This window comes from Aulonocara stuartgranti (assembly GCF_965226115.1).
Source record: "Aulonocara stuartgranti genome assembly, chromosome: 7".
In the NCBI taxonomy this organism is placed as follows: domain Eukaryota; kingdom Metazoa; phylum Chordata; class Actinopteri; order Cichliformes; family Cichlidae; genus Aulonocara; species Aulonocara stuartgranti.
The window spans coordinates 51,998,759-52,023,853 of record NC_138945.1 but is presented as its reverse complement, the minus strand read 5'-3'; the positions used below and the strand labels follow the sequence as shown (position 1 = coordinate 52,023,853).

Here is a 25,095-nt window from a genome sequence, read left to right as displayed (position 1 = left end):
GCCGCAATAATATTTAACATCAAAGCACTTGATTAAAAGATTTCTCTGCCAATTTTCAATCATTTAATATTTGTCATATATTTATATTCAAGCCTCATTTATGTTCTTCATGAAGATCCCCCTTTTACTGATAAGGAAACCCGTGTTCACCTTATTGAAGAAGACCACTGAAGCAAAGCTGTAAATAATAAAATCACTGATGTCGTTAGTAATACTTGTCTTTTCCTACAATGATGAGTCTTAACGGATGAAACCTGAACTCCAAGGCATTTTAATCAAAAGTTTAGCAAAACATTTTGTATACATAAAGAAACAATAACAACAACAACAACAACAACAATAATAGGAAAGGGGTTTCGCATTGTTTTTACTGTTTTTGTCCAGCACTTTCTCGTAGGCTACATTAATAAACTGACGACAAGCAAAAATGTTCCAGTTGTGCAATGTAGTTGGGCCTATTTTATGCTCAGTAACTTAAACCCACTTTGCATAAAAAAGCAAAAAAAAAAAAGCAATCGAATATGACAGTAATCGATTATTCATAGTCCTCGTAATTATGGACATAATGATTCATGTATGTAGTTCTATGTTGCGGACGGTAGGGGTCACTGTTCTCTCAGTTTGGGAAATGTTTGTTTCTCAGGCCAGAAAATGATCCCTTCTTAGATTTCAGTGCAGATTCTCATAGCTGAAACGTAATTTTAAGTGGCAAAAATGCAGTAGCTCTTCCACTGCTAAATTTAAAGTTTTTTCTTTGCCTCAGTAGTAAACTTGTAAACTAACTTTTTTAATGTTTCACACACTCATCAACCACTTGGTTAAGTTGGTAAGTTACATCTTCCTAGTACTGGGTTGTAACTTCTTTGGCTTTCATGATAGCATCACAAAGTTGGTAACACATCCATAATGCACATTTTGAGTTCCACCGCATCCCAGAGGTGCTCTATTGGATTGAGTTCAGGTGACTGTAGAGACCATTTGAGCACAATTCAGTTCAATTCAGTTTTATTTATACAACAGTTGCTTCAACACACTTTGCATTGCAAAGTAGACCCTACAATAAAACATAGAGAGATAAACCCAACAATCATATGACCCCCTATGAGCAAGCACTTTGGCAACAGTGGGAAGGAAAAACTCCCTTTTAACAGGAAGAAACCTCCAGCAGAACCAGGCTCAGGGAGGGGCGGCGATCTGCCACGACTGGTTGGGGTGAGAGGAGGAAGACAGGATAAAGACATGCTGTGGAAGAGAGCCAGAGATTAATAACAAGTATGAATCAGTGCAGAAAAGGTCTTTTAACACATATTGAGTGAGAAAGGTGACTGAAGAAGAAACACTCAATGCATCATGGGATCCCCCAGCAGCCTACACTTATTGGAGCATAACTAAGGCCCTAATTATATGCTTTAGCAAAAAGGAAAATTTTAAGCCTAATCTTAAAAGTAAAAATAATCTCTGTCTCCTGAATCCAAACTGGAAGCTGGTTCAGTGTACAGTGAACTCATGTTCAAGAAACCAGTTTGAGATTTTTTCTCCTTTGTAACATAATGCCATCAGAAGATGGGTGAAATGTTGTGGTCATAAAGCGGTGGATGTGATCAACAGCAGCAGCACTCAAGTACACTGTGACATTTAAACAACCATGCTGCAGCAGAAACCAACACTCATGAGACCAGGCATTGATTTTCTATTAAACTGTTCAATTTTGGTGAACCCGTTTGAATTGCAGCATCAGTTTCCTGTTCTTAGCTGGCAGGACTGTCACTCCTTATAATAATAACAAGTATTATAAGGACCATATAAGTTATATTATGATTTATTCAACAATGGGGTTATTGTACCAATAACTATTTCATCTTTAATGTTTACTTAATCAGTATGAGAGTAATGCAAAAGTACTCACTTTTATGAGCAAAATGTACTATGAGACATACAGTACACATAAAACAAACATTTGACATTAAGTTTTTATTACAGATTTAGTCTTATTTTTCATAGTTACTTCTGCCCCTTAGAGCAGGTTGCAGCTGTAGATTTTACCAGAATGTCTGTGCCGTTACCTCAAAGCAGACTGTGCGCCGTGGTCAACATCAATCATTAGCACTTTTATGAGGATTCTCTGCACAGGTTTGTGTTTTTCAGCTCCATCATTAGCAATATCTGGTTTATGAAAACATTAAGGCAAGAGGAGTTTTTTCCCAACGTCCACAGCCTGGGAAGTCTGAAAGGACCTCATCACAGCTTGATTTCACTGGAAAACTGCTCTTGAAGGGAGTTGTTGTTGTGCTTCAGGACTATTCCAAATCCTTAGATTAGATTTTAGGAACCAAAGCAGGCTTTTGGCAAGAAATCAAAGCAGCTCTTGAGGCACTACAGTATCTGTTTTCATTTAATGTACAAAGCTATCTTGGTGCAATGAGCCCTAGAAAAGTGGCTTATATATAAGCACTCCACTTTTTCCTGAAGTACCTGCACCTTTATTACCAAGGGAATTTGGTGACATAATTCCCTGAAAAGGAACTTTTCCACTTCTTTCTGGGGTTTACATGAAACTTACCTCATTCCTGGATTTTGACACAACTTTGATGATTCGCTCTGTAGTTGACAGCTTAAGGTGTTTCTAGATCTCAAGAATACATATATATATTAGTGAGGACTGGTTTTAAAAGGTATTTGCTCTGTTTATATGTCTCTTAAGTGGAACTGAACTCTTGAAAGTCATGTTGTGGAAAAGCAGTCTGCATCACTAAGTGAATCCACATGGAGCCACAATGTGGTGAGCAAAGCACCCAGCCAGAGCTGACCTGCTGCCCTTCTTTAGAATCCAGCTGACTCTGTGGCCGACAGAAACTGCTGTAGTGATAAGAAGGACCCGTGCTTTAAGTGACTTCATACAGCCATGTAATATTTCATTTAATATATTTACTTTGCTGCATACAGAATGTATATGGAGTTTGACCTTAGATTTTGAGTTTAAATCTATGTGCACATGATTATATTAGAAAACAGGGCAATGACTTGATCTGTTTGAAGGATTATTTATATAAATTATGTTGCATATTGTTTTAGTTCACTAAAATAAAAATTAAAAGTAGACTTTGCAAAAATGAAGACCAATTGAAATGATTTTGTCAACTTAGTTTGGTTAAAAATTGTTTTGCAACTTGCATGATTAGAAATTCATGGATAAAAAGTCCCAAAGAAATAGATAAACAAAACACAAAACTAGTATTTAGTATTTTAGTTTTAACTAGTAATAGTGTTAGAGTATAGATATTTATAGATTGTGATTTGGGATTTTATACTTTTTAAAATCAATATTTTTAAACTGCATTGAGCCTTGATGTGAGAGACCCAGATCCGACCCTCCTAGCAGTTTAATGTCACGTGTCTTAACGTAAAGGGAGTTGGTATCCAACTTTTCTAAAAACAGCAAGAAAATAGCAAAGTATAAAAACTGAAAATTGCAAATATAAAGAACCACACCATCACTTTGTTCATCAACGAGTCTGTTGGAAAGCAAGTTTTATTCTTACTTATTCTTTAACATTAGTGTAGTAGCAAGACATACAAGTAATAGTACAATTAGTATAGCACCAAAATCATTTGTTTCTTTTATACAGGCTGCGTACATACTGTAGGTACATAGGATTCTTTTAAACATCTTTGGATAAAGCATGGCAAACAAGCACACCGTTTCTCTACTCAGTACCAATGCCCATTCAATATTTTAGCACACAGTTTGCAATTCAAGTATGAATATTACAAATACACATATATCATAAGTTACAAATCTTAATGGTTATTACAAAAAAACAAAAACAGGATTACATTTCTACAAAACTGACAGCACACAGTGCATCAAGTATTCTTTAAATTTCTGATACAGACCTCATAGCACAATTGACCATCATAAAATGAACGACAGCCAAAGGTTTTCTAGCTGCTCACTGACTTTTATTATTTTCAGCCATTCTTTAAATCAAAAGAAGCGGCATTGTCTGAGAGGGAAAAAAAAACAGTCTGCATCTACTGCCTAACTTTGGTTAAAGCTTAACATTAGCGAATCCGCGTGTTCAGTTGGTTGATAGTTGTATTTGCGGTCATGGCAAAAGCCGGATATGATGCGTTACAGTAAGTATTGCTCAATGGGAGAGTCCTTCGCACAGTCGCTGGTCTGTTTTATCGGGCAATCTTGCATCTAAAACATTAGCTCTGTTCATAAAAGGACCACAACAGGCTATAAGGAGATCCTAGGGAGTCTGCTAGAAAGAGTTGAATCTCTGCCCTATCGAGTGTTATTCCCAAAGCCAGTTTTCCTTCTCAACATTAGAGGTAATTCCAGTTCAAAAGCACCTTTTAAAAGATCCTCATTCAAGATTAGTGGTTATATGCTACAAATAGTAGGATAATACCTATTTTAGCAGACAACGGACAAAACATATCAGACAATGGCTTCTCTGTTGGTAGTAGTCATTGTACCGTCATACAGAACATATCTACAAGTCAATGCAGAATAAATATGTTCAAACATAAATATATTACAACACATATCTCAACCGAGTATGGATGTCTATGAGAGGTAGGGTTTTGCAGGCACCTACAGTAGGCCCAACGGAGGGTGTGAGGTGAGACGCGCACGCATACACACACCTGATACTGTGTCAAGGTGTAACAGATGAGAACTCGTGTGACAAAGAGAAACACCAATAACAATCTAACTATGAAACACACATGCACGCACACGCACAAAACAGACAAAATTGTACTTCAACACCAGGAAATATGGAAATAGTTCAGCTATTTCCTCACAGCACTAGTGTTTACTCTGACAGTCGTGCCTCAGTGTCAGTTGGTGGACTGTCTATGTGGGTTTCAGTAGTTTTGTTAAAAATACCTGACAACAGATGACAGCAGACAGACTCACAAAGTACACGACAACTAAAACAAAACGTTATCTGTAGTTATTCTAAAGGCTCCTGATGTTCTCCTAACGTTTGACCTCTGACATGAGACAGGTGTGGAAGGACATCAGTACTTAGTTGCATGCTGATACGTTTCAGAGTCTTGAGCCGCAAAAACAAAAAAAGCACAAGAATTTCTCATTCCACCGACCGTAAATGTTTGTACGTCTCAAACTATGTCATTACTCATGCAAGTGGCCCCTTTCACATTTTTCAGGTTAAAAAATAATGGTTATTTGATTTATACGTTATTCTCATTATTGTGTTGCAAGTGAAAACGCAAATGGGAAAAGGGGTCACCTCCTGAGTAAATCCCAGGATGAGACATACGTTTAAACAGGAACCTGAACTACTTTTGTTCCATTTCTTTTCCATATGGGAATCATTCCTGCTCATCTGTTGCTGAGAACAAGATTTGTAATGCCCTCATATATATACCAAAGCAGCTAGTTCCTGTAGCCATCATTTTTCTTAATCTGTCACAATGTAGAAAAATAACACAACTATCCCTTATATACTCTTCCATAGTCTGCGTATAGACCTTTTTTTTGAACCACAGTAGGATTGCAAGGACAGCATGTCTCCTTTTATACTATCTTGCTGACCACCATATCAGTTGGATCAGAGCCCAAGTGTTTTGTGTCTTTCTAAGTTTGGAAAAAGTTCCTTATCAGCCGGGAGGATATTTCTTTTCCTCCTGTCTTTGTATTTGTTTTCCCAGTGTTTTCAGTCCTGTATCCCGTGTTATGATACAAAAAAATCAATTTGCGTCATGCAAAATAATTTAGTCTCCAAAGCACATGAGTGCATGACAACGTCTGCACAACTGCTGACTCCTCTTAAGTGTTAGTAGTTTGGGTGAAGTACCTGATGGTGGCTCTGTAGCACTGCACTATATATAGCGTCCTGTCTGTTCAAGCTGGTGTTTGGGGATTGAGGATATTACTGTGGGATAATAATTGTTAAATGGTCCCCCTCTGACACTCACGGATGACTGCAGGATCAAATCTCTCTTATTGCCAGTATCTTATTCCAGACAGATTTAGGTGGTTTGGTCTCTGCACAGCTCTCAGTGGACTTGAAGAAGTAGGCCGTTGTGAGCCTGGGGAATGCACTTCCCACAGAAACCACCACAGCGGCCGTAGATTCTTGTCCCATCCTACAGACAGAGACAAATGAGAGAGGAAAAGTGGGCAAAGGGCAGAGAATGAAATCTTCATAAATGTCATGAAGGGATTCCTGCTCAGTGAATCACATTGATGACATTTCAGCACTACAGGCTCACACCACAACTGGAGTGATCCAGCATGAGGCTCAGTCCACCCCAGCAAAATGAAAACAGTGATCCATTACTTGAAATCTGCCCGGCATGACCCACACTAAAGGCAAGCATTATAGGAGTTCACTTGGAACGTTTTGTTTTTACCTCCGATCTGTGGACTTTGACTGAAACATAGTTGCCCTGAGATGTCCACTTGGTGGCCTGAGCCACTTTGAAGCCAGTGCCAATTAGATTGATGCTGAACTGGCCCTGAAAACACAAAAGAGACGGATTTATTTCATAGAAGTTCTCTAACAGGTAAGGTAAAAGAATATAAAACACACAACCAAAAAAAGCAAAACTGTCTTTCTTTTTTTTTCACAAACCTGTGGACATTTGGCTGCACTATAACAATCCCCCGCTGTAGCAAAGGGCACTGGCTGACCAAGAGGTGTCTGGGAAAACCGGAGGTCTGTGACTGGTAAACAGATACCAAAGACACTGATTTAAAGTCACAGTGACCACAAGCAGAAAAAATTGACTGAAACCACATGGCTGTAGAGTATCAACAACTAAGATTTTACTTTCTGGAAGAAGATATTTTTCAACATCTTTTCTCCTATAGTGAATTTGCTTAAATCTAAAGCAAAATTAGCAAAATCCTACTTTTTAAAACATATTTACCTATAGGAAATCTTTATGTTACACTTTCTAATTGTTTACTGAAATTCAAATACTGTTTGACTGCATGCAAGTAACATTTGCAATATTGCAAAAGGCACACCACATTAGCACCTCTTCATATTCTGCCCCTCATCTTTAACTCATTATTTCTCCTCGGCTCTCTTTAAGCCACCTGAAAACTAAATGAGTGTTGCGCAGACTGGGTGTGGGAACATGTGCTGTAAGGACCCAGATGAGGTGAAGGAGACGGGAGGATGATAGCGTAGGTACTAATCCAGCATGCAAACTCATGCAGACACATCTTGTGTTTACCTATTTTTATGGCCATAACGCCTTTCCTTAGATATTCCTAAAGCTAATTAAAAGCGGAACATCTAATCCTACCCATTACCTTTATTCTCACCATAACCTAATTTTAAACTTAACCTGGTAGCTGAGGTTTAGCGATGAAAAAGCCTCTCAAACTTGCACAGTCCTGCAATTTTGGTTCCAACAAATCTGCCTGAAGCCACAAGTATAATTGTGTCTCAGCTTTTGGGCCCTGAGAATATAATAAACACACACTAACACACACCCACACACATCAAAGACAAAAGAATAACAAAAAAAACAGCACAGTAATCTACATTGTTTTATGTAATCAAAAGCATACTTGGACAAAATAGGGCAGGTGGAGCTGAGTGGAATAATGAGCAGAGGAATATGGCCTGAAGATGTGCATGTGTGCACATTGTAATTGTATGATTGCTTGCATGCAAGCGTGAGGACATGTTTTATTTCTGATGCAAAAGGATGGATGAGTGCTGACGGGCACGGTTTCAAGTCCTCTCCAGGGACACGAACACACAGTGCTGAAATCTCATTATTTTGATTTGGGAGGAGAGAGCGTGGAGTAAGGCTTACTTTCATTTGGACTGGGCTCTGGATGTGGCATTAGCGCTTTGGAGCGAGGCGTGTGAGGGTTAAAAAAACACCCATGTGTGGTCTCGATACAGTGCACGGCGTAAGGCAATCATGAAGTAATTACTCACTCGTTATCCTCAGGGAGTTTAGGTCCAGACGAACTTTGTGGAAGAGTGTGTATCCCGCTGCTGAGTAGTCGTTCCTACACTCACAGTCCTGTTTTCGGCTGCCGTTATACGGGCATTGAAATGGGTTCAGCAACCTGTGCGTTTAAAGAAATATGGGAACTGAGTGCAAACAGCACAATAACCATATTTCACACATTGCATAACCATACAGCGAGTCATCTCCACATCATACGCACCTGTGGCCATACACCTCGGAGTAGTTATCGGTCTGACCGCTGCGCAATGTCACATACTCCTTGGGGAAATCAGTCTGCATCTCAGCACAGTAAATCTAAGAGCAAACATATTGAGGTAAAGGATGAGATCCCACAAGTTTGCTGCTGCTGCTGCTTGAATCATGACGTGTGCCGGAGTAATTCTGGCAGAACATACAAACCTGTAGGATCCGGGATTTGACTTTGAGATAGTATTCGCCATCTATCCTCACGCCCTGTCTCATCTGGACCTCTCGGCACGTACTGAACAACTGGCCTGGGAGAGGGAGTGAGGAAGAAGAGCTTTCAGTGCAACAGTGGGAGCTGTCGACAGCTTTTAAAAGCTGGAGTATTTAGCCATCTCATTTTAAAAGTTAGTACATAAATCTTTTGTCAGCAAATAGCATAAAAATGTTGAAAGCTAAAAAAACTAAGCACTTCTCCCTAAAGCGGATAGTGACTTGGATCTAATCTTCCCAAGCTTGAGGTGTTGTAATTGTCTTGTTTGTGTTGCAGAGCTCATATTGAGCTGATTAGCTAGTCAAGATTAATACTTGACCAGAGAACTGACTGTCCAGTATATCCTTTCAATTTCATCAGTGCCTGACTTGGCAGAATCTAAGTCAGGAATGATTAACCCTGCGAACTTTGGCTTGCTGTTTTACAGCACTTTCCAAATCCACAATAATGCCTGGCTCAGCTGAAGCCCTTGAGGCATTCTGACAGACTGCACAATTTGCAGAAAACTGCTGACTGTCTGTTTATTGTTCCACTAAGTGATCACTCCAAGAGCCTTTAAGTAGTTTATTGTGTAAAAACAAAGCAAAACACAGAGTTTTTAGAATCAGATATGGTTGTTTCCACAGAAAGCACCGACAGTGACCATTACATTACATTTTACCACTCACATTCTCTTTCCTGACATGCAGCCTGAGACTCAGGTCTCTCTGACAGACGACAGTGTTTGGACGTTTGGCCTTTTGAGGTCACGCACTCCACTCTGCGCTCCATCACTCCTGCTCCACAGGTCTGCGAGCACTGGTAAAAACACGCACATACACAAACTCATTCCCTCTAAAAGTGAAAAAGGCTCCAGTCCAAATCCACAAATGAGATTTATTAAAATCCACAAGTCATCAAAATGTATTGTTAAAACTGTGATTAGCTGAGGAGGATTTCTTGCTGTCTAACAAGCCTTTTCTGACTCACCTTGCTCCACGGGCCAACTTTCCAGTAGGACATGTGAGGGCATTCCGTGAGGAGGCACGGCCGGCTGCCAGGAGGGCGAGGCTCAGGACAATTCGTGCTGGCAAAGGAGGACTGAGTGTACACACCCTGAGCGGGAGAGGTGGGCATCAGGGAGCAGGAGACAATACGCTGCTGGTAGCCAACACCGCAGCTGGCAGAGCACTAAGCCACACGAAAATACACACAGTGGGTTAAAAGCTTTGGCTTTAGAAGAAGCTGTTGTGCAGTAGAACGGGGCCTCATTGGTACTGCTGATGAGAATTGATGACCTTGCTCATTTTAAAGCCTTCTCCATTTGAATGAGCCTGATTCTACTGAAATGCAGATGTTTTGAAGCAATTAGTTGATTACGATGACAATTAAATTAGCAGAAGATGTCAAACGTTTTCGTGTTTTATTTAATGAACATTTTGAAATAAATGCCACATTTTCATCTTGTCAGCTGTTTTAGTACATACACAGCAGATCTCCCTATGACTATTCGAATATTTGTATGTGAGAAACAAGAAGACACCTCTAAATAGACACAGTTTCTCCTTTTTATCTCATTTTTAAGTTAACACCTTTTGGGTTCAGACAGTTGTTTGAAAAAAGAAAAAGATGAAACAAAGTTCCTTCAGTCTTAAATTATTTCTTTCCATTTTAGAGAAATTATGAATTATTTGATACCAATACTGAAACTTATTACTTATATTTCTCATGTTCTTACCATTGACCAGTCTCCTGTTATCCACATGTAGTGACAAGGAGCTTCTTTGCAGGGCTGGAGCAATGGAGGTCGGGCTAATGGATCACAGTAATCACCCTGAGCAGGTGTCATTCCTGGATCCATGCACACCACTTTCCTGCTTCTCACGCCTTCTCCGCATGTTGCATTACACTGATAAAAAAAAAATCACACACAGGGTTGTGAGATGGATTGTGGTTTCAGCAACTAAATCAACTTCTAAGACTCCTGGACATCCCTTTAGCACAATAAATGCACATCCCTATTAAACCTTTACACAAATGGAGGAAAGTGAGTGTTGTGTAACAACTGGAACAGTAACACAATGCCAAACATGTGCTCTTGACAATGTCAGTGTTAAAGATAAAAGTTAAAACAGATTTCCCTTCAGTAATGGCTTAAAAGTCATAAAATGGATCAGGATTTGAAAATTTGTGTGTTTTTCTTTTCACTTTCTTTATATTTCATAAGAACAGAGAGGATTTCAGCGGCAAACTGTGAGAGAAAGAAGGTTCAAAGTTTTTGCGGCAGCACAGACAGAGATCTAAACACTGCAAAGATTCAAGCAGTGCTATGTCCCTACAGGATGTCCCTTTTTTTAATGCCTCGCTTTGAGGACAAAGCACATCGCATTAAAGAAAGATCAGCCAGGAAGAAAACAGTCTGCTAGTGTGACACAGAGCAGTGCCGTTCAGTAGCACAGAAGGGGCGATGGCCATCAGTACTCTCAAGTTTGGATATCATTGATTTGTATCATATTTAGTTGCGATGGTTAACACTAAAGCCCTCACGACAGATAAAGGGTGTATGCAGGACGCCCATCTAATGGTGCAGAGAGAGAGAGTTAGCGACAAAGTGGAGATTGCAGCCAATAAAAGCTTTAATAAGATGCTTAAACATCTGAACATCTGTTTCACACTTGGAGAGTGAGCAAAGGAAATACGTCGTCACAGATAGGAAGAAAGAGAATAAACAAGTTACTTACTTCTTTCCATTCATCAGCGACCCAAGTGTAGTGTGTGCACTCTGCAGTTTGGCACGGCCGCGCAGTAGGAGGACGACGCGCGAGCGTCACACAGGTCCTCGAGGACTCGTCCCGTACCTTTTAGCCTGCAGTAGACATCGCGGTTCTGAACTCCGACCCCACAGGTGACAGAACACTAGTAAAACACACACAAAACACACATCTCATTTCGAAAACATGGCAAGAAGTGGGAAATGACTCTAAAGGAAGCTTATTTTTCTCCAGCAGCAATAAGGCTATAAATACAAAGTATTCGTTTTTGTGGCTTTTTAAACTCATTTCTGTTGTAGAGCTGACCTTAAAGGGGCACTAAGCTGATGACACAGTCTTAAAAGCTTAAAAAAGAAGGCGACTGAACTTCTTTAAGTCCGTAAAGATGTTTCGCCTCTCATCCAAGAGGCTTCTTTGGTTCTTAAAACAAATGGTGGAGAGTTCCAAGCATTTAACCTCTAGTGGGAGCTGACCACTTCGGAGGTGGTGCTGAGGGTCGCTGACCCACTATTGATCCTGTGTATGATCAGATGAGCCAAAGTCTGATAAAAGGGGTCATTACCATCACAGGGGGTTACGGGTGAATCCACTGTGTGACCTTGCCCCACCCTCGCGCGATCTGTTGAGGTCATCTGAGGCAAGATGTGAGTGGAGGGTAAAGATTTCAAAGATTTCTCTGATTTGATGAAAGTCCAGTTGGGTCAACCGTATGTTCTAAGAGATTTCTTTACATGTGTGTGCTCCTTTTCTTGATTTTTCAAACTCTTAAGACTACCATGGCCTGGATGAGGGCCTACACAGACACACTGATTTTACACATTAAATCCAATTTCCTTGACATGAGAAAAATGCTGTACAACATACTTTGTTATTAACCTTGACTTTGTCATTGGAGGTATGTTGCCCTGGAGTTTAGACTTAAAATTGTGCATGAGTACGGTTTAGAACAAGTCACTATTTAGGAGTAGTGGGGGTCAGTAGTAAGAACTGACAGCCGAGTTGCATTTTAGGACCATGTGCTTATGATGCTTCATAAATCTCTAAATCACGGACTCACCAATTTAAACTAAGACTATATAATGTCTGCTCAGCAGAAGCCACTACAAGGGGCAGTTACAAGATAATGGTTTATTGAATTTGCCCTTATTTTCTGAGATGCTTACGTATTGCATACTACCATTCTAACAAATATGCTAAGAAAATATGTGTTAACAGAGTAATTTAAGTGAGACAGCAAAATCCATCTTATAATTCTGTTGGTTTTCCTCTCCTAAGTTTCACAGGCGATATTTTTATAACGTTTGTTTGGTCTGCCGAGTTAAGATATGCTGCTTTGATGCTCCGGTTCAATGCACTTCATGAATCCAGAAATGGGTTTGTTCCTATTCTGTGAGCTGTATATCTGGGATCACACAAAGATCTATCTCAGACATCTCTTTGATGTTCTTTGAGAAGCATGCCTGCATACTAAGGTAGCGCTCTGTAAGATTTCTGTCAGTGCGCCCCACGGCAGCTGTGGCTACAATGTAGCTTGCCATCGCCAGTGTGTGAATGTGTGTGTGAATGGGTGAATGACTGAATGTAGTGTAAAGCGCTTTGGGCTCAGGAAAAAGCGCTATACAAAATGCAGGCCATTTACCACGATTTCAGCTGACCACGCTGATTTCTCAGCTTGCCCGCCACACATTACACATTCATAAAAATCAGTGCTTACCGACCCAGAAGTTGCTGCAACTTCTGTTATCGTTGCAGAGTTTATCCTTAGATGTGAAGGTTCAACTCTTTGAGTTTGGAGAAAGAACAAAAAGCACTGCAGGAAATCTGACCTTCAGATCAAAATATGCCTTTAAAAAGCAAAAACAACAGCAAAAAAAACTTGCGTCAAGCATGAAAATAGAACCTGCTGTTCAAGTGATTCTAGAAGTGATACAGCATAACCCAGCTTTAAAAAGTGTGCGCTCTTTAATCACAGTGTTTAGTAAGCAGTTTAAAGGGTCAGCTCATTTCATTTAAAAGGGCATTTTTTCCTGTACTTTCAAGCTTCGTATAGTGGAATTAAACAAAACTTGTTCTTTATCATTTTTTAAAGCAAACATAGATTTGACCATATAAACAAAATCATTCACCTTCATTTTATTAAAACAAAATAATTCAATAATTTGTGAGAAACATGCAACTAAAATCCAAACTCAAAATAAGATAACCAAATCAATAAGACACTGAATCGTCCTTTCAACTTCACTTTACAATAAACATGTGTAACATGGTATTTCGAATAGCAAGTGGAGAGAATTTTGTCCTTGAAAACCAAACTGATTCCCAATGGGAAGCACCCCCTCCTCCCCCCCAGCTCCTCTAATATATTGTCTATTACATTCGCAGTCAGAGGTGACTGAGAGTGCTGGGTAGCTTCGGAATAACTCAGGCACTGGGTGCTGAGGTTTCAAAGTTGTCACATGCACGGACATTAAGATATAAAACATGTCTTTATGCTCTAGTTGAGGATTTCATGGTTGCTGGTGGTATGTGGAGGAAGATGATTGCTTCCAGACACCAGCGAGAGAAAAAGTGAGAGGGGAGGAGGAAAGGCTCAAAGAGTGGGGAGTGGCAGGAGTCTTGTGAAGGGGGAGCAAATGTAAGCCTTGCAGGACCTTTGGGGATTTTACATTTACATTTTATACTTTCCAAGCAGGCATGAGAGGCTTTTCATGAACTGCTATGAAAGTATTCAGTGTCCAAGTCACCAATTAGTACAGAAACCTCCTGTAATTCAGATATTTATCCCCTTCCCACCCTGTTTGCATGTGCATGCACCACAAACTTGGCTGCATCAGCTGCCACGTTTATCACTTTTCATTTTGACAGATTCACATTCACATGGTCAGTGTGTGGTCTGACAAAAAGCTTTCATAGAAGAACTGTACTCTAAGATAGGATTTTAAAAAGTTCCCTGAATATTTGAAACCACAAACACAAATGTTACACTAAGTGTGCTATAGTAGTGCACAAAAGTCTCGTGTCACTCCTCATTTCTTTACATTTTGCTTCCAAGAAGCCAGACTTTCTTGTCATTTTTAAAGTGGTCTTGAGCAAGAGTTCTTCAGGCTCTCTGAATGTCGTTCAAAGGTTTTCTATTGACATTAACCGCTTTTTGCACTTTAGTCCAGTCCTTGTACCTGACCATTTATAGAGTATTTCTTTTTTTGTTTATTGAACCATTTAACACTGACCTATGAAAAGATCAAGAATAAAAAGGCACCTAACTCAAGGGATGAACCACTTTTGTGTCTACACATAGCAGAAACTTAACCTAAGAACCAATTTGAAATTGCATCTTTAGAGCTATTAACTCAAACTTTGACATATCTTGGTATGCTATCCAATGTGTCTTAAAGAAAACTGAGGAAAGTTGACAAGTGGAGGGCAAAAGATGACATATCGGGCATAAATAAAAACAACGCCATGTGCAAAGCATCCAGTAGTACTGCACTGGCTTCATTTCTCAGTATCACAATGATCCCAATCACATTGCCAGCGCAGTACAAGCACACTTGGAATGCTATCGGTTATAGATTGGCCTCCCCACATTCTGGACCTCAACATTATTCAAGCAGTGTGGGATAATCTTGACAGAAAATGGAACCAAATCCAGCCAACATCCAAAAAAGAGCTTTGAATGTCATTAAAGAAGCCTGAGAACTATTCCTGAAGATTTCTTTAACAAATTACAAGAAAGCTGCCTAAGAGAGTTCAGGCTGTGTTGAGGAATGAAGGTGGTCATCACACAATTATTGACTCTGAAGCTTGTTAGAATTTTGCACAGTACTGTACATAAACAGTCTTGGCCTTTAGAGTTTAGTTTACACTTTTGGGAATGACACATAAATCTTCAAAAAGAGCAAACTGAGCGGTGATTGGACAGGTGCTCTGTGTGTACATGTCCTACATCTGCAATCTCTAGAAAGAGTTTGTGTTTGTGCCTCAGCTGCAGTTACTCACAGCATGGCCTCTCTGAGACTTTTGGTTATTATCTAATCCCCAGAAGATAGCAAGAAGAACAAACATACCTCCCTCCATCTGTTAGCTTTCCAACTGGGGCATACTCGAGCCCGACAGGCCTTCTGTGTCCGAGGCCGGGGCAGATGACTGCAGTGCTTCTCTTCTATTTTGGTTTGGTTCTGATATACACAGACTACATCCCGCTGTTTGGTCCCTCTGCCACAGCTTACTGAACACTGGGGAGGAAATTGCAGGGAAGGGGGATGGGTGTTGGATAGAGAACAACACAAAGTTTAGTGAAACACAGTAAAGTCCAACTCATAGCTCGATTAGCGCTCACGCTTATGATTGCACCATGTAAACATTTCTGTACAGAAGTTCCTCGAAAAGTAAGTCAACTGAAAATAAAGTTGTTAAGCACAAGTTACCACACTGAAAACCAGAAGAGATTGATTTTTTTAAGGCAACCACATTCTGTTAACCAGAAATCTCATTCATAGGCTCTCTTGTAAAGCCTCAGATCAATATGCATAAACAATCGCATTTAATGCAGAACTTAAGGCCTCAACAGAAGAACACCCCTTTGACCCAACACCTAAAGGCCGACTGAACACACACTCCAAAACAAATTTAAATAAAAAACCCAAAATAGTGACGAAAAACCTTTATGTTAAACAGCCATGCTGATGGAATACAGTGAAACAACTGAACCTGTAAACACAGGGATTGCTTTTAGAGCAGCAGAGGCACAGGAAGCGGGGACAAGGGATGCAATGCAAAGCACACCGTAGATGCACACGCAAGACATTCATCTGGCACCAATAAGGAACTTAGATACACTTCAGGAAATCTAGACAATGAGGCAAGAGGACACAAAAAAAGGCATGAAGAATAAAAACCAGACACACCAATAAAAAGATCTGAAACGGCCTTTGCCTGAGATGTTACAGACAGCAATTAAGGTGCCTATTTCTGCTTGCTGAGTGAGTGCCTGTATACAAGGCCACTCTGAATAAATGAGATGCTAGAATCGAACACACCAGATGAGATTTTGCCTGAGCATTTTTTCCAGTCCAGATAATGAACATTATATTCTACTGTCCTCTAATTATGATCTCAGATTATTGCATAACTCAGAGGTGGTGACCTATGGGCTTTGCAGATGTGGAGTTTGTGTTTTTCTTCACATTCTGGGAGGTAGAGGAATGGTTTCCTGTTTAAACAATCTAATAATCATATGCTCCATTCAAAGCCTTTCAGCAAAGCCACCTCATCCTGCCTTTTCTTGGTAAGTATGGTGCGGGTAGCGGTTGACACTGCACACACACGCATCATACACATTGTAATTATCAAGGCATTTTAAACACAGGGCCCGCTCAGCTGACAGATGACATCAAAGCCAAGGGCCAGAGCCTGAGTGACTAGTCCCCAAGCACGGCAGATTCACATACCTGCTGCACGCTCACTCAAAAAGCAAAACAGGACTCTCCTTTACCTCAGACAAGAGCAGAGAGAGGCAAACAAGTTGGAGGGGGGGGAGATGAGGAGTGGGGCTGGCCCCTCCTCATTCTTGTAAAAGAAGCAGGAAGAAAGAGAAAGGCAAAAAAAAAAAGGGGTAGGGAAAAAAAGGAAATCACAGCCATACGAGCTACGCTCCCCCAGCTGAACTGTATCTGCGTTTTAACAGTGGAAGAAAAGACATTATATGGCATCGCGCTCCTCCCGCAACCCTGCCAGCCTCATCTGTCAGCCATTACTTAATCATGGCCGATAACACAGAGCACAGAGAGCTGGCACAGCGCGTGGGACCAGAAGACAGTTTCACCTCTGAGAGCAAGAGGAGGGCAAGGACTCAGGGACCTCTGATTCAGCGATCTACAGCTGGGTTGCTTCACTCACCAGCACCCACTCAGGTAAGACCATTTTCCCTATCAATCAGCCTGCTGCTTGTCTTTTATGTCCTGCATTTGTACAGTGTCAAACTTAAAATATGTCTGTTTTTTTATTTTCTTGGTGGAAAATTGATCAACACACATACTTATGTTAGTTTTTAGTGTATTTTACTAATGAAAAATTGTTTCATCTGAACCTCCACGTATGTACTGTATGTTTTATTAGTTGTGTTGAACTTCTAGTACTATTCAGGTGTGCTAAGGTGTAGCAGTTTTGAATACAGGTTCACAGTTCCTTGGGAGAAACGTATAAATCAACAGGTCACACGGGAGGGAAATTAAACCCTCCCACGTTGTCCCAGCAATTAATTTCAGATGATTTGGCGGGCTAAGCCCACTGTAATCCAGTGAGGTTCATTTAGGCACGATGTGGATTACTCTAAAATGGAACGACTCAACAGCTTTAGATTTGGCAGCTGGAAATCAGCCAAATAAAACAGCTTTTGTCAAACAAGTTTTCTTTTTTTTTCCCCATGCAGAACAAAACTTCTCCAGAGGAAGACATAATTAATATTTACAGCCACATGTAACAAAGAGGCAGCTTTTCATTATTTTGCTTAGTGGCTCTAAAGCAGCCTTTTTGAGTTGATCAAGATTCACAGTTCTACCACAAATCGCATAATTGAGTGCTAAACCAAACCCAGCTAATTCATGCCATTTTTCTCCTTTTTTGCATGCTACAAAACTACAAAATACAGACCTCTGATTTTGATTAAGTGAACACTATGATCTCATATGGATGCTCCAACTGGATAATCAAACTGATATCAGATACCTTTTTGTGCATCAATGCCTTTGTCTAGGACTGGCAGGCAGAAACCTCGAGATGACCCAACCCACTGCTTTAATCTAAACAGGTAAGCCAACAGAACACATGGAAATTGTTAAAACGCCCCAGGGAACCTTGACTGTAGTTTAAAAATGTGTCACACTGCTAATAAATGGATATGACCTTGCAGTACCTTGTGGAGAGGAAAGAATATTCCACAAAACCAAGTAACCACCTCGTTCAGACAGACTAGTTTGTCATCATGGCCTTAAGCAGCAAACATTTACTGCTGCTTGAACTATAATTATGGGATGAAGAGGTTTTGTTTGGCAATAAAAGCAGAATTCAGGTTTGTTTTATGTTGGAACTGAAAAATATTATGTACCTCCTCCTAAATCCATCTGCATGCTGGTTTATCCCAGAATTTCATCTTTTTTCTTAGTGTAATATATCATCATAGTAGCTTTTTTTTTTTAATTAAAACAAACTGGATCATAGGACAAAAAAGTATATCTTTCGCGTTTAAAATAGCTTTGTAGATATAAATCCTAATAGTGGGACAGGGACAATTATGGTGTTGTATATTGACTACAGTAAGTGGTTCTAACTGAGTACACATCTTAAAATGTGAGGACCATGGTTGCATTCCAATCACGTTGCAGCATGCTCGCAATGCAAGGGGATGGTAATACCAAGCATATGGCAAACTGTAGTTGCATACAGTCTTCAAAGGAGCTCAGTGCTGACCTGGAGGAAGAACAGCGTGTGGAATCATACTCTCAAGCACATGTTGTCAAGGCTGAGTGATAAAATATCACTCAGTTGAGCAAAGTTGACTTGTCCTCATTAACCATGCTAACCCAGCAGTCTTAATCTGGTAGGAGTTTAATAGGTGGGAACTAACCAAACGCTGACATAGTTGACATAGCGACATGTCTTGAGTAACTATGTTCTTGGCATGCAGCTGAACACATCAAGTTCAGATAAGGAGAAGAGGAAGACGTGGTGTCACAGAACATTCAGGCTTTTCTGTCCATGGTCTTGTTTTGCAGGGAGGTTTCAGAGACAGAAGCCAAAACAACACATGTTATCAACATGGGAACAGCTGGTAAGAGTGGCGTCATGGGGCAAAAGAATGTCAAGAGTCATAGATCTTTTCTATCCAACAGGCTAAAACACCCAATCAGACTTCTTCATCCTAGTTTCATTGATTTATACTGAATATCCAACTCCAACCAAGTTTATAAGATGCTTTGAAATAAGAACAATGACAATGCACATACAGTATATGAAGATCAGGATGCAGTTCAATATATTGACCTAACAAGTGATGAATTTGAAATGATGGAAGTTGATTTTGTCATATTATTCATTTATGGATGTAGTTGACTTTATAATGTGGAAATAATTTCTGTCTATCCAGTTTTTCACAGACGTTTTAACACAAGATCCACATTGAACTTCCAAATGGCTAAAACTAAGCACATTCTGACCTAAACGTGTAAGTATGAACTTGCCATAAAGTGTTAAATAAACAGCAGGTTGAGCGGCATGTACAACAGTCTCCAACACAGTTTGCTTTTCAAGTCAACACCACTCAGAAAGAATATAACAAGTGACATAAGGAAAAAAATGGACTATCCGAGACATTTCTCAATGAGCTTGTTAAACATCCTGCAATGAGCGCTATAATGAACACAGCCAAAAATGAAGAGTAGTCATATAAACATAAGAATAAAGCAAATTCTTGATGGCACAACTTGGAAAAACACAAACAGCAGATCAGTTAGTCATAAAGTAGTGACCTGTGACACGGGGCAGCCAAGTCAAACTTCCTCTTCCTGCTAAATGTTACGCAGCTGCTTTTCTTTTTACAAACAGCAACGTATGGAAAAGCTCAGAGAAGAGAAAGATCTGAACCTTTCAATTTTTTCTAGGAAAAAGAAATGTACAAGGAACTGATGCAAAGGAATCTTACACTTAATGCATATTTTCAAAGTGGTATTCAGTTTTGTTTTTAGCCTTTGTGTGGAGATTGCCTTGTTTACCTTATAAATTGTTTTCCTCTCTTTCACCATCATTTTCTTTTTGTTTTGTAGCTCTCCAACACTGTACCTCATTTTAGTCCAAGTCCAAGGACGGTATCAATTCTTAGCAAAGGAAAATTTTTCCACCAGAGGAAAAATACAATAGGAATCAAGACAGAAAGTAAATAACAACAATGACGGAGAACAGATAATAGTCAGGTCTCAGAGTTCCTCCGTCAATCCAAATGCATCATGCAGGGGTCATGTGGTGAGGTGGAATTAACATCCTTTATAACTTCAAAAAGAAACAGAACTACCAGGTGGTGATATATTAAGGTTTTTATTTTAGCTAAAAGTTGAAACAAAGCGCTATTTGCTCTGTTACTGAAACTGACCTAGAAGACAGTGTCAATCATTATCGCACCCACAAGAGGGGAAACAGTCCATTTCACTTCATCACTTGATAGCATCGACATGCCCAAACATGAACAGGCCCCATTAAGTCTGTGGTGGTAGCCTCATGTGAGAGGACTTTTCATGTAAGTGGAGTCTATGAAGTAACTCCTGTGGGTTTAAAAACACTTCACAGTGCTTCACTTAAAGGAATGCGAAAAAGCAGATGTTTTGTACCTGTGTGAAAACACGATCATGTTCTCTGCCATTCAGCCAGCCCGGAGAAGACCAAATCAAATGCTTCCAGAGACCTTCAATCCCTGTCTCCTCTCTGTTCATCTCACTGCATCAGCTCCCAAGCTGGATCACCCACAACAGCTACGCTCACTAAATGGGCACTTTATTTTCTTTCAGTAGCTTTCACACACTCACTGTGCTTCAGCAGGAGCAGGAACGGCATTAATAGACTTCTCCTAACTATCATTAAACTAAACTAGATCATGACGATACTTGTGCAGCAACCTGCAAAGATAGCTTCTGATATCATCTCACGGCATCAGTGCCACCTAAATCTTAGCGGTTTGCCAAAATGTGTAAGCCCCAGGGATTGATCCTTTATGTTAAAGTCTTTTACCAATTTAGCACACACAGCAATGATTGTTCTAGTGAGAAGCACCAGGAAGCCGCTGCTCTAATAACCTAAACTCAACTAGCACACGGGCAGCATAAGGAATCACAAGGCTGATGATGTCACAAACAACTGCCCCCAAAGTGACAGGTTTGATGTTTCCCCCCTGTTGCCCTCAAACTGGAGTCAAGTATGTCAAAGCTCTACATGTGGATTTCATTTGAAGCAGCATGATTAGCGTGCAGACGCTTTACTGTGATCCCCCCTCCATGGGAAACCCACACTCGACGGGAAGTGGTATGTTTTTGTTAACAACAAACAGGCATAAATCACATAAGTGGTGCAACACAGCCGTATCACTGGTCCTTACACCCAGCTGACATCAAGATTGCTTTTAAGGTAATTACCATTAGCTAATGATATTTATGTTCCTAAAAGTTTATGTTGAACTGTGTGCCTATAATCCGGAACCTGTGCAATAAATGTGGTAATTGTTTTGTGTCTTTTTCTCTTTTTAAAATACTCTCTGATGGCGTGTATTGGGAAAATGAATATGACTTTAACAGTAACTGATCAGTCAGACCTTTCTGGTTACTTACAACAGATTGATGGAAAGACACTTAAGTCAGTCAATCAGTCAGTGAAGAAGCAAGTAAACAGTTGAATTTATCAAGATATGTTTTTTAATATGTAGAAGGTGCCAAAAAGGAAAACAAAAATGAAATCAAGGGCACAACAAGCAAGATTAGTGTCTAAGATTAAGTCTCAATCTGAAAAGGTGAGTTTTGAAAAGTCAGTTTAAGGGTGTAAACATTTTATAAATCGAGAGGCAGAGAGCGAGAGAGGCAGAGCTCATTTATGAATATTTCCAAGATGGTAGTATGTACTCAGGTTTATTTCCAGGATTGTTGTTGTTGGTTTAAATATATTGAGAGGGCTTGATTAGAATGGATGGCATTTAAGGGTGTCTCTGCAAGATTACAAGGATTTTAATAATACAGTCTCTTATGAAATGTTTTGACAGAAAAAAAGGCGGGATACGTTTGAATATATTTGATTTATGTAACATATAACAACTAACATATACACTACTGCTGATGGTTCAAAATTATAAAAAGAAAGAAGATTTGGTATATACTACAAAGGTAAGATGCTTTTACATAAGGTAAGATAAATCCAAAGCCATGAGCAATATTGGAAATGTTAATTAAAACAACTGCCTGCCCCCCACCTCCCCACCATGCTGCTTGATCTCTATCTGGCCTCTAAGCGTCTCCTATTTCACCTGAACAAAAAAGGTTTGTTTGTATGAACAATAAGTGCGTTTTGAGCCTCTCAAATCATTGTGAATTCCTAAATTATATGAGAGTTTATGCATTACAGAAGATGAATAGGTAATTGTAATTTTGAATAGAAAAAGACTCAATGATTATTGTGTTGTGTACATTGGTGCTTTGTAGGTCAATAGTTAAAATAATCGTTTACTTTTAAAGAAAGAAGTAAATAAGTAATTCTGGCATATTGTGGGTTATTTGAAGCCTTTGTTGAAATACTAATTTAAATATAGAGTTTGACAGTACTTCAAAGATTATAATTGCCTGCATTTTGCAAACAGTGTTTGGGTTTTTTTTTCAGAATTTCTACTCCTTTCTCCAAAAACTAAACAAGACTTGCCAGAAAAAATTAATACCAATTATTGTTGCGGTTTAAAAAAAGAAAAAAGATAACATTACACTGTCTCCAGCCAAATGCATTACAGAGAGCACTATTAATACAATGGTAAACAGATGTGCCACCCAGCGCTAAGGTTTAATTTGGACTCTGCATGTTTTTCTCCAAAGAGATTAGAGAAGAAAATGTTAAAACACATAAAAGGAAAAGGGCCTGGAGTGTTATTACACTGCAATGTGCCATGGTATGTGAAACACTATAGATACTATAGAATCAGAGTTTAAGTTTCCCCCCCAAAGATTAAATTATTTAAAGTATTACTGAAAAACAAAACAGTAAAGTCAAATTGAGGGTCAAATACCAAAATACCCCTAATGGCCCACAGATCACATCTTTTCTATGGGGTGCTGTACGTTAACTTTGTACATAAACTGTATGTGTATTGCATGTACACAGTATGTAGAGCATATAAATGTACTGTATATAAAAAGTCAGTGCACATGAAAACAAACTCTTTTTAAAGTCAGTTGTTATTTACCTTACCCCTTGCAAAGCAACGTGTTTTTTTCTGTCTTGCTGTTCCTCGTGCAACATTTTGGCTTTATGACATTCACTAAAGTCCAGTGTTATTTTTTTGTTGTTGTTTGTTTGTCAGTAAAACATTACAGTGAGAAACAACACAAATTTCACAGTTATGTTTCTTTAATGTTCTTTACAGTTGGAAACAGCTAATTTAACATATTTATATATTTCGCATGTGAATGAAATAAATAGCAACAAGCACAACAACGTACCAAAATATGCAAAATAAAGCAGAGTTGGCCCTTTGGGTTTGTGCAACTTTGCACCACAGACTTTAATAAAACGACTGGGAGTGAAACTGCCATGGGTGAGGAGTCTCGGTTGTAGTGGAAAGTCGTCACACAAATACGCAGGGAGAGAAGCAAAAAAATAAAAGAACCCACAAAAAGAGGCAGACTGCGATCCTCCTCCACTGGGAAGGATACCAACATAAACAGAGACCAAGCTGCAACACTTCACCTGAAATATTTGTCATGATAATTTTTTGGCTTAATCCAAATGTAACTCGGAGGATTTACACATGTCACAGTGTATAACTGGTAATTAAGCATTAGTGGAAGCCTGACTCTGCAAATATAGATTCAATCCCTGCACGGTGTATAAGTCCAACACATACTCAGACTGTATATGGCAAATGCTCTGTGTTTACCTGGATAAGTTACAAAGTGTTCACAGTTTACGTTACTAATACTTGACTGAAGAGCTGTCTTTTACTGAGTTAAACATTTCAAGTCTTTCATCCATATTAAGGTTGAATGTGTGCCTAGTTGCACCTGTAATGACACAAACACGCCTTCACTTCAACATTACTAACGAAAGATGAAATGTTAAAGAAAAAATGGCTTCAAGGTTCGGGTGTTTAGTTGCTCTTTAAAGATTAGAACAATAAGAGCAGCAAACATATTTCTGAAATAATATTTAGTCTTCATGCTAATATAGAACATACTTTTCACCTGACAGCCGAATTTGGAAATGATGTGGCTCTTTGAACATGTTGCCTCTCAGTGTAGCAGAGTGAATGCAAAGACCAAAGCAGAATTTGGTCTTTGCATACTTCGCTTACTTTTTTTGTACGTAACAAAAAAGACATTAATAACCCTCCAAATGCAGAATTATTTGGCGGACGTGTGAAAAATGTCAAATAATTCAAGTGAAGCATTACACAAGTCTAAACTGCAACAAAATATTAAAGCTGCAACAATTAATAATACACTGTAAACAAATAAATATGATTCATTTGAACGAAATCCTTCAGAAATAAAACTGGCCAAAGGATGAAAGAGAAACAACAATCGACTGTAATTTTACACAAAGGAGGTATCTGCGTGCTTTCTTTGATCAACAATAATAATGAACTTCTCAATGGTTTTGATTTACTGCACACTGACTAAGCTGAACTGATGCTATCAACCAGAAACAGAATAAATAAATTATTTCTAAGCCTGGAAATATGATAAAAATTCAATCTTCACAATACCGCTAAGTCATCAATATTTAAAATTAAGTTATTAGCACCTTATTATGATGACGTATCCCCTTCTAACTGGAAGATGAAGTATACACAGTGAGAACTGGGACACGTCTTTGAAAGCTGTTGGAAAGTATGGAATTCTCCCGTGTGACATACATTACATCATATATTAAACAACCTTTACTATAATGCCTCTTGTTGAAAAACTTTGCATTTTTTTTTTAGGTTTTAAATATAATTTCAAAACGACTTTTTACGTCTTTTGTGAAATTCTCTCTTTTCCCTTAAACGTTACTGCATATATTTTCAGTTTAACCCAACAGAGATGCATTAAAATGTAAGTCAAAACAAATGATGGAAAATATTTTCCTCTGTACAAAATGTCATTATTCATTGAGAGACAAGAGAAGTTTGAC

General features: G+C 39.2%; 1 protein-coding gene and 1 long non-coding RNA gene across 3 annotated transcripts in view; one reads left to right on the top strand and one right to left on the bottom strand.

Moving 5' to 3' along the window:
- Window positions 1-3,517: 3,517 nt before the first annotated feature.
- The window catches only part of LOC309710244 (A disintegrin and metalloproteinase with thrombospondin motifs 20), a 78,500-nt gene continuing 56,922 nt past the window's right edge, over window positions 3,518-25,095 (bottom strand). Inside the window, 12 exon segments of the mRNA XM_082539542.1 lie at window positions 3,518-6,126; window positions 6,394-6,498; window positions 6,615-6,706; window positions 7,944-8,077; window positions 8,180-8,274; window positions 8,380-8,474; window positions 9,106-9,235; window positions 9,407-9,607; window positions 10,155-10,325; window positions 11,158-11,235; window positions 11,237-11,332; window positions 15,255-15,422. Coding sequence (XP_082395668.1) covers window positions 6,037-6,126; window positions 6,394-6,498; window positions 6,615-6,706; window positions 7,944-8,077; window positions 8,180-8,274; window positions 8,380-8,474; window positions 9,106-9,235; window positions 9,407-9,607; window positions 10,155-10,325; window positions 11,158-11,235; window positions 11,237-11,332; window positions 15,255-15,422 — 1,455 coding nt within the window. The 3' untranslated portion in view covers window positions 3,518-6,036.
- LOC309710245 lies at window positions 16,647-21,451 on the top strand. 2 transcript variants are annotated; one of them, XR_014277693.1, is made up of 5 exons: window positions 16,647-17,099; window positions 17,942-17,995; window positions 18,960-19,015; window positions 19,331-19,408; window positions 20,601-21,451. It is a non-coding gene; the product is annotated as an uncharacterized lncRNA (long non-coding RNA). The 2 variants fall into 2 exon arrangements; XR_014277694.1 differs by having other exon boundaries at window positions 20,007-21,451.